Below are 17,532 nucleotides of genomic sequence, written 5' to 3' on the forward strand. Positions count from 1 at the left end.
ATAAAACAATTCAACCATTTGTACCAGGCTAATATTTGTATTATCGTCGAGTAGCCATTCAGGAAAATCACCTTGCCATACTTTTCCGAGAGTTTCCAATGGCCGCCATACCACTGCAAAGGAGTAATTTTTTTTTTCCTTTTTGCCTTTACGTAATTAGACCCCTGAAGAACCGCCATACTGGTACAAATGACCAAATATTTTGTCATTATCATCTCCCGGTCTAACAGAGAAGTAAATTTGTAATTGAGAAGAAAATTTAGTGAATTTATAAAAAAAAATGTATTATATATCGTAAACGTGTTTAATATTTATTCCACAATACACAACTAAACATTAACAAGTTTGAAATACTCGAGTATTAAATACAATTAATACATAAATCAACAACAGACACAAGAGATCTCTTTCCAAAAAACCTACTTTCATACATAAATATTTCTTTAATAAAATTTCATTTTTCAACATTGCAACACTGGTCTTGCATAATATATAAAAATTTAACGAAAACCATTTCATAACATTGATCCTTAAATATTTTCATAATTTTCTATTACAATACAATTTAAAAATATATATATAATAGTAAAATTTTAAAAGATTAAAAATGTTACAAGCACTAAAAAATAATTTAAATGTTATTAAGCAAAGTTCTCCTTTAAGAAGTTGATGAGGCCGTTGGTGGAACCATCGTGGGAGGTGACAGGCTTGGAGTCCTGAAGTTCTGGCTCTATTGCCTTAGCGAGCTGCTTGCCGAGCTCTACTCCCCACTGGTCGAAGGAGTTGATGTCCCAGATCACTCCTTGGGTGAATATCTTGTGCTCATACATAGCTGCGAATGACAATATCAAATCATACTTTATTTTGCAATTTTAATATCAAAAGTGCTTCTCAACAAAAATTTTATTTAAACTCTTTCGAGATGACCCAGTGGTTAGAACGCGTGCATCTTAACCGATGATTGCGGGTTCAAACCCAGGAAAGCACCGCTGATTCATGTGCTTAATTTGTCTTTATAATTCATCTCGTGCTCAGCGGTGACACAGTGAGACAAATTTCATAGAAATTCTGCCACATGTGTATTCCACCAAACCGCATTGGAACAGCGTGGTGAAATATGTTCCAAACCTTCTCCTCAAAGGGAGAGGAGGCCTTTAGCCCAGCAGTGGGAATTTACAGGCTGTTGTTGATTGATTGATTGATTGAAACTCTTTCTATTCAAAACTCACTGTCTAATTACAAATCATTGTATTACGAAACTTTGGTACAATAATGTGTTCTAATATAAACACTTCACATCCATGAAAAGCTTATTTTCATATTTTCTCTAAATACCGATATTTTAACTCGCTAATAGTCTTATCATATTTATACGACCGCGCATATAGTCGTGTCCTCGGTTGCGACGATTTGCGTCGATCTATTAGAGCGCATAAGTGTGAAGTAAAGAGTACAAAATATTTCTACATATTATGTCCGACGCAAATTGCTGGTTTGTTGATTATACGTCGTAAGTATAACTTACGATTATATGCGTCGTTTAAAGACATTATAACAACACGAATATCGTTGAAAATTTTCATTTTTTTACTGATTTCTACTAACATATAAAATCCTTACTACTCTAACATACGATATAATACTGTGTTCCAAAATAAATCACAAACTGTTATTTGTTGCTGAACAATGCGAAAATGAAAGCACAAAATCGCTCTCCTTAAAAAGTCACAAATTGGGTCATACGACTTAAAGGTGTGTATCTTACCAATAAGCGCTCCGAGGGTGAAGGGGGTAACTTTCCTCACAACAATGGAGTTAGTGGGCCGGTTGCCTTTGAAGACCTTGTGTGGCAGGATCTTTGTAATCGCTTCTGGTGCCATACCGGACTTCTCTAATTCCACTTTAGCCTGAAACATATAAAAATTATTTACCTATGGCAGTTCTAAAAAAACCTTTGATTAGCTCTACATGAAAATAATCTGTGACTGTGGTGTTCGTTGTAATGTGTCAGGCAAACAAACCTATGTTCTTTCTTAGAGTTTAAGTTTGCTTCATACCAAATTTCATCAAATTCGGTTCAGCGGTTTGGTCGTGAAAGAGCGACAGACAGACAAATACATTTCATATTTAAAACATAAATATAGATTACAATGGTGGCTAATAAATCACATGTGACAGTAACAGCTTGTAAATTTTCCACATAGGGGTAAAGCCTCCTCTCCTTTTGAAATTGACGAGCTCCGTGGTCGAGTGGTGTGTACACCGGTTTTCATGGGTACGCCACTTCGATGTCCCGGGTACGATTCCCGGTCGAGTCAATGTAGATTATCATTAGTTTTCTATGTTGTCTTGGGTCTGGGTGTTTGTGGTATCGTTACTTCTGATTTTCCATAATACAAGTGCTCTAGTTTCTTACATTGGGATCAGAGTAATGTATGTGATGTTGTCTCATTATTTATTAATTAGACACATGAAAATTGAATGGTGCTTGCCTGGATTTGAACCCGCAATCATTGGTTAAGATTTACGCATTCTAACCGTCTTGGCTCGACAATCGCATGGAATATATTACCATCTACCATCAGAATATATTACCGCCACACAAAATTTGCAAGTAATGCAAGTTATTAAGTAATTATACTTCATCTGAAGTTTTTCCCTTCATGAGCGCCTCGGTTTGGGCGAGGAAGTTGGCGAGTAGGATCTTGTGATGCATCCCACCCGACACCGGGTTGTGTGTCTGCGCGGGCGCAATGAAATCGCAGGGGATCAATCTGGGAATAATATTCATTTTTATGACGGATGTAATGATCAACATATCTAATAAATTACTGTATGCGAGCGATTGAAAACTTAGTATATATAGTATAGCTGTGATATTATAAATTCGAAATGTGTTTATTGTGAAGCAGCTATTAGTACACAGTCCATGGTAAGTGGCCGTCACTAACACACACTATTTTTTATTTAACGTTTATAACATAATTTATCTATAACATCTCGTATATAAAACACACTTTTTCTGATTTTGGTCCTTCGAGCCGGATTAAGATAAATATATTTTATTTTATGCCAGACTCTTCTTTAAGAACTAAACGCACTGTTACACCCTATGATAATATGATCATATTATTTATTCAACATTTACTAATTTTCTGGAATATTTCATTGTTTTAATATCCTTAGATCATCATTATTGTATTTCTTTATTTTATTATATTTACTTTATTTACTTTACTTAATTAAATTCAAAGTCAGTTCGATCCTGCCTGCCACATAGATCGCTTGCTCGCTACCGGGATAACAGAAGTCTGTTACAGTGTAAATAAATTGTACAAATAACGTTTTGTGCATGTAATAAAAGTAATATAAGTTTATTTAAAAGACATTTCGGCCTCTTAATAGTATAGTACGACATAAATTAGATGTAGCATCGGAAAATGCAATGAAATGAAAATAAAACCGATTACTGCCGATTTACACAACCAATAATAATAGCTCCCTATCGCGCCATTCGACGCTATAGATTCACGCGTCAGAGAAAGCAAGTGCATGTAAAGCGACGCGTCAAATTGACGAATATAATAGGTCATATGATATTACAAGTTATTACGTTTGTGCAAAGATCATATTCGCATGAGAAATAAATATTGATAATTTGGGATGGCGTACTCAATTCGGATGTGATCGGTTTTACGAATTTTGCCGATGCGACATCTAAGTTGTGTCGTACTATACGTTATAATTTAACTTATTATTAATTATTTACTACAGAACTTATATAGTATTAAAAATTAAATATATAAATTGGTAAAATAAAGTGTCAAGTGTTGCCAACCTGGTGCCCTGATGAATGAGCTGGTAGAAGGCGTGCTGTCCGTTGGTGCCGGGCTCGCCCCACACGATGGGTCCCGTGCTGTAGCCCACCTGGTCACCACCTCGGGTCACGTATTTACCGTTACTCTCCATGTCGCCTTGCTGGAAATACGCTGCGAATCTGTTAAACAAAATCAAAAATCAAAATCAAAGTATACTTTATTCAAGTGGGCTTTTACAAGCACTTTTGAATCGTCATTTAACAATTAAGTGAAGCTACCACCGGTTCTGAAAGTAGATTCTAAAGAGAAGAACCGGCAAGAAACTCTGTAGTTACTCTTTTTCAACATTTAAAAAAATACAGTCATGTTAGTTAATTTTGAAGTTAATACAATTATTAAATTAATATATCCTGCCTGGAAGTCAACAGGTATTAATTCCACGCTTTTTTATCATCACAACACAAATGTAATTTTATAATATTGGTATAAAAATTAATTGTTTTCTATCTATATTTAATATTATAAACGTGAAAGTATCCTATCTATCTTTCTTTGACGACCAAACCGCTGGACCGAATTTGATGAAATTTTTTATGAAGTAAATTTGAACTCTAAGGGCTACATTTTTGTCTGACACTTGAAAACTAACACCGTAAACGCAAGCGAAGCCGCGGGCAAGAATTAGTAAACAATATGCCACAAGTTTTTTCGATAGACAAATCAAAAAATTATTTATATCAAGTAATCGGTCATGTTACATTGTTGAATCAAATGCAAAGTTACCAACGGTTCGGAAAGCAAATTCTACCTAGAAAAACCGGCAAGAAACTCATTAGTTACTCTTTTCCAGCATTTTAATTACATTATATGTCAGTAAAGTACAATTACATATATAACATGTTCATATAATATATACTATGTTTGTAATAGATAAAAGATGTTAATTAATATATTATACCTGTGTAAATACTGGTCGTAAGGGAGGAGAGCGTGGGTCTCGGCTCCGTAGAAGTTGCTGTACCACACACCCAACAGCGCCAGGATCACGGGGGCCTGGAAAAGTGGTTCCAGATGGGGGCATGTCGACATGATTGGTGATACACAATCCATGACGAGTCAGCACCATTGATAGGCTGGTTTGAACCCGCAATCATCGGTTAAGATGCACGCGTTCTAACCACTGGGCCATCTAAGGATAGGCTATTTGACAATGCGAAAAATAAATTATGAATGATTGTAATCAGTGTATGTTATGAGTTTTAAATGGTTATTTACTAACGAAACTTGAAAATAATACTTAATTTATTCAAAAATCAATGAATAAAAATGCATTTTTTCAAACGTTTGTCATGTGACACAGAACGCTCCTGATTGGCCGGGCTCGTGATGAAGTCACTTTCTTGTAAAACTTGCTTTTCTACTATATGTACCACAGATTAAAATACAGCAAAGTGACGTCACCGACCCCATTGCAGCGCCATATTGTGCAAGTATCGTTTTCGCGCGCTATTTAAATATGGAATTTTTAATATGATATTTTTCGGAAAACATGTACTAGAAATAAAAAGATCAACTTTTAATGGGTGCCTTAACTTCTACTAAATAATATAAAATGGATTTTAAAAACCAGTCAAATAGCCTATTTCGACAGATCACAATCTATCTCGTTAGATTGTATTCTAATGAATTTTGTAATCTTACGGTGACACGTATATCCTTACGTTTTTCTCCAAGGGAGCGCTGGTGAAATGGTTGTCCATAAAGCTGGCGCCTTCCAGCAGCTTCTCGAAGTTGTCGAAACCCACGTGGAGCGCTATGGACAGCCCGATGGCAGACCAGAGGGAGTACCTACAGTTAAAGACAATACGAAAGACTAAGTCTACCTTATTTTTCATGCTAAATATGAAATGTTTTACAAGAAAAAATTATTTCACATCAGTGATGTTCTAGTAAACAGATATGTTATTAACGCACAAAAAGTGAAGACTAGAAAACGTCCCAATTGGGACGTTTGCCTTTAGTCGTTTTACGTAGTAATACGTTATAATACATCATAATTACGTAGTAATACGTTTTGCGTAATTAAAACATCTAGTTTTCCCTTTTTCTTATTGTTTTTATCAAGCTATCCTTTTTACTTGTAACGAAATGTAAAATAAACGGTCCCCGGCGCGGCACACTTTTTTCTGTTGTTTAGTATGGGTGTAACATATCTGTTTTACAGTTATTAATTTCGGGATATTTACCATGTTTTATATTTTTGGTCCGTAGAGCTCGATATTTCGACATTATTCACGAATGATTATATATTATATCGACATCCGAACCACTTTTCGAAACACCGTGATTACATCGTATTTTTATTATTAAAGAATAATAAAAATAAGCACGCACAAACACGCACACGCACGCACGCATATGTCTGCGTGTGTGTGCGTATTTGTGCGTGTGTCTATGTATGTGTGTGGGTGTGTGTGTGTCTTACCTGCCTCCCACCCAGTCCCAGAAACCGAACATGTTCTTGGGGTCGATACCGAACGCTGACACTTTCTCACCATTTGTCGATAGCGCCACAAAGTGTTTCGATACTGCGGACGGCTGATGAAGAAACACATACAATTAAATCTATACATATAATAAAATTGGAGTGTCTGTTTGTTCGATACAAGATTTTATAGATGATACGACTCTTTACACTTTACCGGATTTCACTCTAATTCGTAATGACAGAGTTTCTCAGAGAGGGGGAGGTGTTTGCATTTTCTTACGAAATAATATATCCTTTCGGTTAATACAACAATCATCAAACCTTTCCCCTAACATCCTTGAATACCTCTTCATAGAAATTTCTTCCCATCACACTAAACTCCTTTTAGGGGTCCTCTATTGTCCTTCCTTAAATATTAATTATTTTAACACCTTTGAAGACCTTCTTGTGAAACTTTCACCTTCTTATGAACATGTGATCATAATGGGTGATCTTAACACTTGTCTCGTGAAAAATGATCACAGAGCGACAAATCTAAAATCTATCGTGTCTTCTTTTAATTATACTATCCTTCCTCTCTCAGAAACTCATTTTTCACCTAATTGTACTCCGTCTCTTCTTGATGTCATTATTGTCTCCAACCCTCACAGTGTGTCAGCTCATGGTCAGCTGACAGCTCCTTTCTCCTTCCATGATTTACTCTTCGTTAGCTATAAACTCTCCTTCTCAAAGCGCAAGACCAAAACAATTTTAAGACGCAATATGAAAAATATAAATATTGCAAATTTATGTTATGACGCCAATAGTATTGACTGGAATAATGTGTATGCGTTTACGAATGTTGACGATAAGGTGGCCTATTTTAACGAATCTTTGACCAAATTGTATGACAAGCACGCTCCAATTAGGAAAATTAAGGTAAAACATCTACCCGCACCTTGGCTTACTCAAAATATTAAAAATATGATGGCAAAACGTGATAAAGCCAAGAGAGTCTCTAAAAGGGAACCTACTGACCTCAATATTGCGACGTACAAAAAATTGCGAAATCTCTGCAATAGGATGTGTAGAGATGCTAAACGCCGTTTCATCCACTCCTCCATCGATAAACTGACCACTTCACAAATGTGGAGATTTTTTAACTCCTTAGGCGTGGGTAATCCCTCAAAATCTTCTCAACATTCATTTGATTTGAATTCTCTAAATAAACATTTTTCTACTCCCCCTTTAACAATTTCAGCCTCTACGAAGGCTGAAACATTGTTAAAGATGGCGAACGCCATCACGCCTGATTGTATTCCTTTTAATTTTCATACAGTCACAGAGAGCGAAGTCAAGAGAAGCATCCTGTCTATCACTTCCAAGGCGGTTGGTAATGACAACATTAGTCGGGATATGTTAATACCTGTCCTTGACTCTTTAAACCCTGTTATTACTCACATTATAAACTTTTCCTTTGAATCCAATACCTTTCCAACAGTTTGGAAGTTAGCACACGTGATTCCTTTACCTAAAATATCAAATCCATCTTCATTTTCACAATTTCGTCCCATCTCTATTTTGCCTATCCTATCAAAAATCCTTGAAGACGTTGTACGTAAGCAAATGTCAGAATTCCTAACACATAATCATCTCCTTAGTCCTTTTCAATCCGGTTTCCGTTCCGGTCACAGTACTTCCACCGCACTGCTTAAAGTCACTGAAGACATTCGCTTTGCTATGGACAAAAGAGAGTTTACTATTCTCATTTTGCTCGATTTTAGCAATGCCTTTAATTCAGTCGACTTTGATGTATTGCTTGGTATCCTTCGCTCACTTAACTTTGCTCTGCCTGTGATTGATTGGTTCGAATCTTATCTTCGTGGTCGTCGGCAGATGGTAAAGTCTGATGAGGCTTCCTCGGACTGGGCTGATCTCTCTGCTGGCGTTCCGCAAGGCGGCGTACTTTCTCCTCTTCTGTTTTCAATCTTCATTAATGAAATTACCAAAGTTATTTCTTCTCACTACCATCTCTATGCAGACGATTTACAACTTTATAGACACGCCACCTTATCAAATCTGTGTTCGACCATACATGATATCAATTATGATCTTGCAAAAATTAAGAACTGGGCTGCATCCTTTGGGCTTCTTGTTAATCCCTTGAAGTCGAAGGCACTGATAATAGGTACCAGACAGTTACGTAGCAAGATTAATTGGGATATTGTACCATCAATTGTCTATGGTGGAACTAAAATTGCATATAGTGACCAAGCTTGTAATCTGGGGCTAGTTATAGATTGCAATTTATCATGGAGAGCTCAGGTTAACGAAGTCAGTAAACGTGTCCATTTCTCTCTGCATTCTCTAAAACGTTTGCAGAACTTCCTTCCTTTCAAAACAAAAATTTTACTTGCACAATCCCTTCTTCTTCCCATCCTGGACTACGCTGATGTTTGCTATCTTGATGCGAATGATGAGCTGCTTGACAAACTAGATAGACTTCAAAATTTGTGCATTCGTTTCATTTACGGTCTGCACAAATTTGATCACATTTCTCAATATCGACGTCAGTTAAAGTGGCTTCCTATCCGACTTCGCCGGAGCTTGCACATTTTATCGCTTCTTTTTAAAATATTAAAACATGGTAGCCCTGATTACCTACATGAGCGTTTTCTGTTCTGTCCTGCTCGTGAAAGACCAGTACGCGCATGTGTGGCGTCGAAAACTCTTGAGGTACCATTTTTTAATACTACTTCCTATGGTAACTCGTTTTCCGTTGTTGCCGCTCGCCTATGGAACTCTCTTCCCGATAATATTTTCTATAATAATGTTACGATAAATTCGTTTAAAATCAGAGTCAAGCAACACTTTCTTTCCACTTAAGTTTAATTTATTTTATATGTATGTATTTATATATATATTTTTTTTGTATCTATGTACGTTGAATGTATATATATGTATATAATAATAATATATATATGTATATGTGTATATGTATATATAGGTATATATTATTGTATTTATTTGTATTTAGTGTGTAATATATTAATTTATCGTTAAGTCTACTTGAATTTTATAATATAAAACTAATTGATATTGTACCTACACCATAAATCTGTGCTACAAATAATCTCCACTAGATTCAGGGTTTCTGGAAGAGATCTCTTGTTAGAGATAAGTTATCCCTATGTACACATTTTTAATGTATATAATTCTCTGTATATTCTGTTGGTACATAAATGAAATAAATAAATAAATAAATAAATAAATAAAAAAGCGTGGAGTTAATACCTGTTGACTTGCAAGCAGGATATATTAATTTAAATAATTTTATTAACTAACATGAATTTGAATTTTTTAAATGTTAAAAAAGAGTAACTACTGAGTTTCTTACCGGTTCTTTTCGGTAGAATCTACTTTCCGAACCGATAGTAGCTTCACATAATTGTTAAATGACGATTCAAAAGTGCTTGTAAAAGCCTGCTTGAATAAAGTTTATTTTGATTTTGTAATATTGAAATAGCCCTTTTACGGGCATATAGGCCACCTGATGGTAAGTAGTCATCATTACCCATAGACAATGACGCTGTAAGAAATATTAACTACTCCTTACATCGTCAAAGCGTCACCAAACTTGGGAACTAAGATGCTATGTCCCTTGTGCCTGTAATTACATTAGCTCACTCACCCTTCAAACCGGAACACAACAATACTGGGTACTGTTGTTTAGCGGTAGAATATCTGGTAAGTGGCTGGTACCTACCCAGGCGGGCTTACACAAAGCCCTACCACCAAGTAAATTTCTGTGTTTAATCCTAAACTTTATTTTTGTTTATAGTGTACAATGAAGTATATTACATACATTCATGTTTTGACTTTGCCGATATATATAAACTCAAACTCAAATTTGTTTATTCAATATAGAAGCATTACACTTACTTATTTATTGTCAAATAAACACTACCACCGGTTCGGAGAAAGGAACACCCTGACCTGAGAAGAACCGGCGAAAGAAACTCAGCGGGTCTTTTTTAGTCAAATTAATAAGATACATATATATATATATATATATATATATATATATATATATATATATATATATATATATAGGCAACTCTCTCATCCTCCTGCCCTTATCCGAATATTATTTGGTGTCGGCGCAGCATGTCTTCTCCTTCCATACTTCTCTGTCAGACGTCATCTCACAAGCAACATTCTTTCTAACCATATCCTCTTTCACACAATCCATCCATCGTTTCCTTGGTCGTCCTCTACCTCTATATCCATCCACCAGGCTCAAGGCCTTCCTCACAATATGTCCCTCATTCCTCCGCATTACACGCCCATACCATGATAGCATTCCACATAACTTCTCGGCTATCGGTGTCACCTTCAAACCTTCAAACTTTCACATTCCTCTCAGCATTCTCATCTCCGCTACATGCAATTGTCAACATATGGGCAACTGAAATTCCATAAAACAATTTACTAAATAACTTACATCTTTAGCGGCTTCTAGGAACCAGTTCTTAGCTGTGGTCGCGTTGGTGATGGTCTCCTGGGTTGTGAAAGTCTTCGAAGCGATGATGAACAGGGCTGTTTCTGGGTTCAACCGCTTGAGAACTTCAGCGATGTGGGTTCCATCGATGTTGGATACAAAGTGAACCTAAACAAAGATGCGGTAAAATCTTTAGAGTCTCATCTGAATGGCTTGTCAGATCAGACCAGCTTGACAACTGGCTTCCCACGAGACGGGTGACCCAAAGTATATGAGTAAGTGTATTGTATATAGGTTAAGTATTGTATATGTGTATTGTATACAGGATATCAACAACAATAGCTTGTAAATTTCCCACTGTTGGGCTAAGGCCTCATCTCCCTTTGAGGAGAAGATTTGAAACACATTCCACCAATCTGTTGCAATGCGTTTTGGTGGAATACACATGTGGCAGAATTTCTTTGAAATTAGACACATGCAGGTTTCCTCACGATGTTTTCCTTCACCGCCTAGTTCGAGATGAATTATAAACACAAATTAAGCACATGAATATTCAGCGGTGCTTGCTTGGATTTGAATCCGCAATCATCAGTTAAACACACGTTCTAACCACTGGGCCATCTCAGCTCCCCTAGATATCATTCAGTATTAATTCGACAACTTAACTGGTTTTAATTGCATGCGGTTAATTACTGACGTCATCATCCCCACTAATAAATCATGTTATGTTATGTTGGTAACAATTTTGTATTATTTTGTAAACCGTACCTTAAGATGATTGGCGTAGGGCTTCAGCGCCTCTGTGACCATGAGGGGCCCGAGATCTGAACCACCGATGCCGATGTTGATCACATCTGTGATTGGTTTACCCGTGTACCTATAAATTAATACTAATTGTTAAGGCAAAACTAATCAAATTAAAAAAAAATCTCATTAAATAATCCTTATTGTATTAAGTGGGACTAAGAAAAAAAGTTTTCCAAATCAATTCCATAATAATGAATTTCTGCGGTTAGAAACATCGCATCCTTCTGTTTTTGATATCGATTGAAAATTAAAGTACCAATATGCATAACATTGCGTTACACTAATTCTCATTTTATACCATAGACATTAACGACAACTGGAGAAATAAAAGAGTCTACTTGGTGGTAGGGCTTTGTGCAAGCCCGTCTGGGTAGGTACCACCCACTCATCAGTTGTTCTATCGCCAAATAAAATTACTCAGTATTGTTGTGTTCTGGTTTAAAGGGTGAGCCAGTATAACTACAGGCACAAGGGACATAACATCTTAGTTCCCAAGGCTGGTGGCACATTGACAATGTAAGGAATCAGGGCCGGATTTAGGGGAGGGCAACCGGGGCAACTGCCCTGGGGCCTCCACATGAGAAGGGGCCTCCACATGAGAGGGGGCCACAGTTTTCAGCAAGTTAACAAATACTGAGATATAGTCAAATTATAATAATGTTACTATTTAATATTTTAAAAGTTACCGATACAAATACGAAACAATTCATAGCTTACTGATTGAAATAAAAATAACTAATTAATTCATAATAATATAATTATTAGGGTGTTCACGCTTCTGTTTGTCTAGGGCCCTCACTGCTTTGTGGCCCCGGGGCCTCTACACCTTTAAATCCGACTCTGTAAGGAATAGTTAATATTTCTTACAGCGTCATTGTCTATGGGTGATCTTACCATCTTACCACTTGCCATCAGGTGGCGCATATGCTCGTCCGCCAATCTGTAACATAAAGGCTTAAGACTTACCCCTTCCAGTTGCCGCTGATAACTTGTTCTGAGAACTCCTTCATGTGGGCCAGTACCGCGTTGACGTCTGGAGTGACATCCTTCCCGTTGACCAGGATGGGCCTATTTTGTCTGTTACGTAACGCAATATGTAACACAGCTCGGTCTTCGGTGAAGTTGATCTTTTGACCTGATTACACGAAAAAGTGTTTTAATTTCCTTATTTAGTGTGGATATTTAGAACAGTGGTTAGAACGCGTATGCCTGAACTGATGATTGCGGGTTCAAATCCAGGTAAGCACCACTGAATATTCATGTGCTTAATTTGTGGTTATAATTAATATCGAGCTCGGCGCTGAAAGAAAACATCGTGAGGAAACCTACATGTTTGTAACTTCTTACCACATCTGTATTCCACTAACCCGCTTTGGAACAGCATGGGGGAATATGTTCTAAGCCTTCTATCCAAGGGGAGAAAAGGCCCAGAAGTGGAAAATTTTCAGGCTGTTAATGTAAAAAAATATATGTTTAGAACTACTTGCTAGAAATGACAAAAATATCAATTTTAAATATGTACAAGTATAGCCAAAACCAGTTTTTTCATATTGTTAGATATGTATGCAAATAAAATGTTCATAATTTTTGTAGTCGAATTTCGATCACTCAGTGTAAACTTTAATTTTTTTTTTATAATGTAATAAAATGTATTTATTAATGACTAGCATTATAATAATGTAATAAAAATAATACAGTGCATAAAAATTCTAAAAAAGTAACTAAAATTCAATACACATTCCTGGTAGCAAAAAAAATGTTTATTTTTAAGCGACTTCTAATAAAAGGGGTATTCTAAATTTGTTTCGTAAAAAAAATAGTAATTGCAAGAGTGTGGTCTTGAAAAGCACAAGCATACATCTAGTAATCACCTGAAAACATAGCATCCCTAGCTTGTTCTACCCCACGGCTCTTGGCAAGCTGGAACAATAATCCAAGGGTAGTAGCATCTACCCTGTTCTTAGAGTAGTCTAGCAGGATATCACCATCATTGGGAGTTGGAATCCGTAGACTAGAACAAGCATTATACACTTAATATTTAATGTCTTAAAAAAATAATAAATTTTTATTTTTTATCTATTATTATTTAAAATATAAATAAAAAAAAATCTTTATTTAACTGTATTTTACAATTCTCACAATATATGAGGCAATAATTAATTTTATGAAATCTAAGTCATTTTTTTTGGTTTCAATCATCGTGACATAAGCAATATTTAATATTAAAAAACTTTGAAATGAAAAAAAATTAAAACTTTTTTTTAAAGTGTTTAATTTAAACTGTATTTTGCAATTCTCATAATATTTGAGGCAATAATGAATTTTATGAAACTTAAGTCTTTTATTTTTTTTTTTGTTTTAATCATCGTGATAAGCAATATTTAAAATTAAAAAACTTTGATATGAAAAAAAATTCAAACTTTTTTTAAAGTGTTTGACATTGATTTGTTACCGTTGACCTTTAGATGTAAATTTCTTATGCGAACGTAATAAGACCAAAAAGTTATTACATTAAATTTGAACACATTTAATAAAACGAAATAAAATACTTTTTTTTTTAAATATTCTTACGTACATACCTGAACTTATTAAAGCGGTCTGGGTCTTGTTGAAATAATTGTTGGATGTTAATTTTTTCGGAATTAGCATTATAGAACTCTTGAAGTTTTGTAAAAGCGGGATCTTGTTTTAAATTTACTTTAGGTTCCATTTTTAAATAAGTAACTTTACGAGTTCTCGTTGTAATAGTACGCCGACACTGCCGTATCAACAAGGTTGATAACGAATGTCCAATTGACATTTCAATGACGTGTGAAGGTTATTGGCGTTTTAATTTTCCATTCGCTCAAAATGTTTAATTTTACAGGTTACACAAAGGGATTGATATGCGAATATAAACATTTTAAAAATGCTAATAAAACCATAACCGAAAGTCTACGTATATTAGTTAAAACGTCAAATAACAAAATTCCGATAGATATAATGCTGTTATTGTATATCATATTGCCATTTCGTACGGTAGCCATTTGGTAGAAAGTGGTTTCGTCGAGTTTTTATCTGTGGACGCCGGACGGGTATAAATTTAAAAATAATAGCTTCTTGTGTCAAACATTGTGTACTAAGGTCCAAATTATCAATAACGCACAACTAAAAGCCATTAAACCAAGAATTGAATTGAATTATCAATAACAATTTATTTTAAGCTTTAAAATGAATTTAAAAAGGGAGAAAAATGAAAATGGGCTAGAGGAAGACAAGGTTAGTGTAACAGTTTTGGGTTGCGGTTTAGTACTCGAGTATCGGTAAATACGACTGCACCGCCTTCGCGCCTTTTGAGAAACTGGTAAGACCGACAAGATTATATTGAGTCAAGAGTTGGTTTTGTGTTAATTTTATACAATAAAATTATGTGTGTTTTTCTTGCTGAGATTATCTTTAATCTTTAAAGATTGTCGGAAGTTTGTCCTGCCTAGAAGGCCCACTATTTATAGATACAAAAATGACTTATTCAACAAAACATTTATATATTTTCAGATAGTAATTAAAGTGGAAACTGAGTCATCAACTCCTTCAGAGCCTTCAAGATCACAAATGCCGGTTCCGAAACCTAGTAAAATTAAGAAAAAGGTATATAAAAATATATTAATATAAAGAAAAAAAATGTAATATTAAACTTAGCTTCCAATATTAAGTTTCACCTATTGTAGTGTTTCAGATCAACAAGTAAACTTGTATCAGCTGCAAAACAAATTGCTGTCCGTGAAATGGAATGCAACAGGAGACTTCACAAAATTAGAACAGAGAATCTTAAATTAGAAGCAGAATTGCTAAAGTATAAAATAGAGTATTACAAGAAAAAATTAGCTGATTAAATTATTAAAAATAAATTGCATGTTTTATTAAATCATTTACCCACAAGTAGGAAGAGCCTCTTCACATACCTTAGTTTACCAGCTTCAAAATTAACATGATGTATTACTACAGCTCATCATCTTAAGTCTTATTTTTCAAATAAATAAATATTAGACAACATCACATACATTACTCTGATCCCAATGTAAGTAGCTAAAGCACTTGTGTTATGGAAAATCAAAAGTAACTTTGGTAAACACCCAGATCTGAGACAACATAGAAAACTAATGAATTTTCTACATCGACTCGGTTGGGAATCGAACCCAGGACCTCGGTAAGACTTAGAATCAGAGAAAGTTACATGTAAATGGAGTGTTCTGGGTATTCTTCTTCGGCTCTTGTACGCAAAAGAGTAAGTCACAAAAGTTTTTTATAAAAAAAAAATTCAATAAGACGTGACAGAATAATAAAACAATTTTAAATACATATTTCCTTTTTTGTGCACATTTTATTCCATAGGCTGATTTTAAAAAAAGGACTCACGATATTGTAATTTTCAAAATTACAAAAGACGTTTTTATCCTGATGATATTATTATATAATGACCGTTACGTACAAATACCGTTGTTGGCGAAGCTTTCCCGCATTAAATCAATTATTACAAATTTGACAAAAATATCTGTATTTTATACTATACATTAATTTTAAAACAGCTGAATGTTATGAAATATTGACATTTAAAATCGCGGGAATTTCTTGGTGTTTTATAGTTTATACTGCTACTGTTTACATTTAGAATGTAAGCCAAACCATTTCTCTAGTCTATGGCAAAGTAATCGTGTAATGTAATCATTAGTGCTTTCAAAAAGATCTTACATCGCCTTCCGACTTTATCATACTTTAATAAAGTTATTAAAATAATAAAAAATATATAAAAGAATGTTCATAATAATTTCGTTACTAATTACTTTTTATTATACTATAACAATACTCGATAAATTATTACAATGTGCTAGTTTACAATATTATTATTATAAAACTAACAACATAATAGCACCAAACCTACTTAGAATAATTTAAATAAAATTTTTAAATTAAATTTAACTGTGCTTCATAACATAATGATAATTGACATACTTGTGACAAATAATCGAAATAAAATAAAACTAAGCTATTTAAACATAATTTTAATTTTAACATAATCAAAATGTATGTATACATAATAATTTTCTTACAATTAAAACACAAAATATGAGAAAAAAAAGGTTTTTAAACGTTACACAATAGAAAATTTGAGACAATTCAAGTTACAAGTTTCATCTCAATGTTACATTTCTGTATATAATCATGTAAATTTCGTATGTTATCATAATATACAAGTCAATGGAGAACTGTTAAATTTATTGCTATATTGATTATTATAAATTTATTTGTTTTTTCAAATCAAACGTTTTTAAATGAAATACTGTGTTTAGTGTTCTGAGTTTCTTTAAGTGTTTCTATCTTAATTGGAGCACCGTGTGGGAATGACTCTAAGAACTAGCGCGCACTGGTGACTTTTGTCACGGTGACTGTTTCGTCACTCTTGTCGAGTCCATGAATATGTATGGAAGTGCGCGCACTTTACGACGTGACAATTGGGTGACATTTGTGTCTGCATCTGTACATACTCACGGACGTGACAAGAGTGACGAAACAGTCACCGTGACAAAAGTTACCAGTGCGCGCTAGTTCTTTGAGTTGTAAAGAGAACAGCAGTGGAACACTAATAGATCATTACTTATCAATGAATTAATGCAATTTTTTAGCGGCAAGTACATATATCCCTGACATATGGAAGAACAATAGACACAGCCAACATTATGTTATTTATAACATTACATAATATAATTAAAGTTGCCAATAAGACACTGATTACTTACGAGATATCGAAACTATATCCAAACTTTTCTTGGCCCATGTTAATCAAACCAAAGGACAAAACCCTTGAGGGCTATCTCAGCGATGATGGTCAAATCTTGAACCTGTGAAATCTTTAAGGATAGGGAGAAGAGATCTTCATTCAATCACCAAATATTGCAGTCACC

At 34.6% G+C, this 17,532-nt stretch overlaps 2 protein-coding genes across 3 annotated transcripts; one reads left to right on the top strand and one right to left on the bottom strand.

Annotated features, from left to right (window-relative positions):
- Nucleotides 1–288: 288 nt before the first annotated feature.
- Nucleotides 289–14,408, bottom strand: LOC124539973 (glucose-6-phosphate isomerase). Its single transcript, XM_047117350.1, has 12 exons — nt 14,173–14,408; nt 13,465–13,604; nt 12,560–12,728; nt 11,555–11,663; nt 10,790–10,954; nt 6,304–6,416; nt 5,540–5,666; nt 4,777–4,871; nt 3,839–3,997; nt 2,642–2,774; nt 1,766–1,907; nt 289–832 (listed from the first exon to the last, which is right to left on the bottom strand). The coding sequence occupies exons 1-12, from the start codon at nt 14,391–14,393 to the stop codon at nt 642–644; spliced, it is 1,764 nt and encodes a 587-aa protein (XP_046973306.1). The 5' UTR covers nt 14,394–14,408; the 3' UTR covers nt 289–641.
- Nucleotides 14,409–14,770: 362 nt separating this feature from the next.
- On the top strand, nt 14,771–15,482 carry LOC124540144. 2 transcript variants are annotated; one of them, XM_047117592.1, is made up of 3 exons: nt 14,771–14,851; nt 15,128–15,220; nt 15,301–15,482. In XM_047117592.1, the coding sequence occupies exons 1-3, from the start codon at nt 14,804–14,806 to the stop codon at nt 15,463–15,465; spliced, it is 306 nt and encodes a 101-aa protein (XP_046973548.1). In that variant the 5' UTR covers nt 14,771–14,803; the 3' UTR covers nt 15,466–15,482. The 2 variants fall into 2 exon arrangements, 1 of the variants encoding a protein (XP_046973548.1); XR_006967123.1 differs by having other exon boundaries at nt 14,783–14,936.
- The last annotated feature ends 2,050 nt before the right edge of the window (nt 15,483–17,532 follow it).

Source organism: Vanessa cardui, chromosome 24 (assembly GCF_905220365.1).
Source record: "Vanessa cardui chromosome 24, ilVanCard2.1, whole genome shotgun sequence".
NCBI classification, from domain to species: Eukaryota; Metazoa; Arthropoda; class Insecta; order Lepidoptera; family Nymphalidae; genus Vanessa; species Vanessa cardui.

What these genes read in the sequence shown, in the direction of transcription:
- LOC124539973 (XM_047117350.1), bottom strand. Translation starts at nt 14,393, where the DNA reads ATGTCAATTGGACATTCGTTATCAACCTTGTTGATACGGCAGTGTCGG. An exon ending in ATCAGCGGCAACTGGAAGGG is followed by an intron (nt 11,664 to 12,559) that starts GTAAGTCTTAAG and finishes ATTAATTTATAG; the next exon opens with GTACACGGGTAAACCAATCA. An exon ending in CCTACGCCAATCATCTTAAG is followed by an intron (nt 10,955 to 11,554) that starts GTACGGTTTACA and finishes ATCTTTGTTTAG; the next exon opens with GTTCACTTTGTATCCAACAT.
- LOC124540144 (XM_047117592.1), top strand. Translation starts at nt 14,804, where the DNA reads ATGAATTTAAAAAGGGAGAAAAATGAAAATGGGCTAGAGGAAGACAAG. An exon ending in ATGGGCTAGAGGAAGACAAG is followed by an intron (nt 14,852 to 15,127) that starts GTTAGTGTAACA and finishes ATATATTTTCAG; the next exon opens with ATAGTAATTAAAGTGGAAAC. An exon ending in CTAGTAAAATTAAGAAAAAG is followed by an intron (nt 15,221 to 15,300) that starts GTATATAAAAAT and finishes CACCTATTGTAG; the next exon opens with TGTTTCAGATCAACAAGTAA.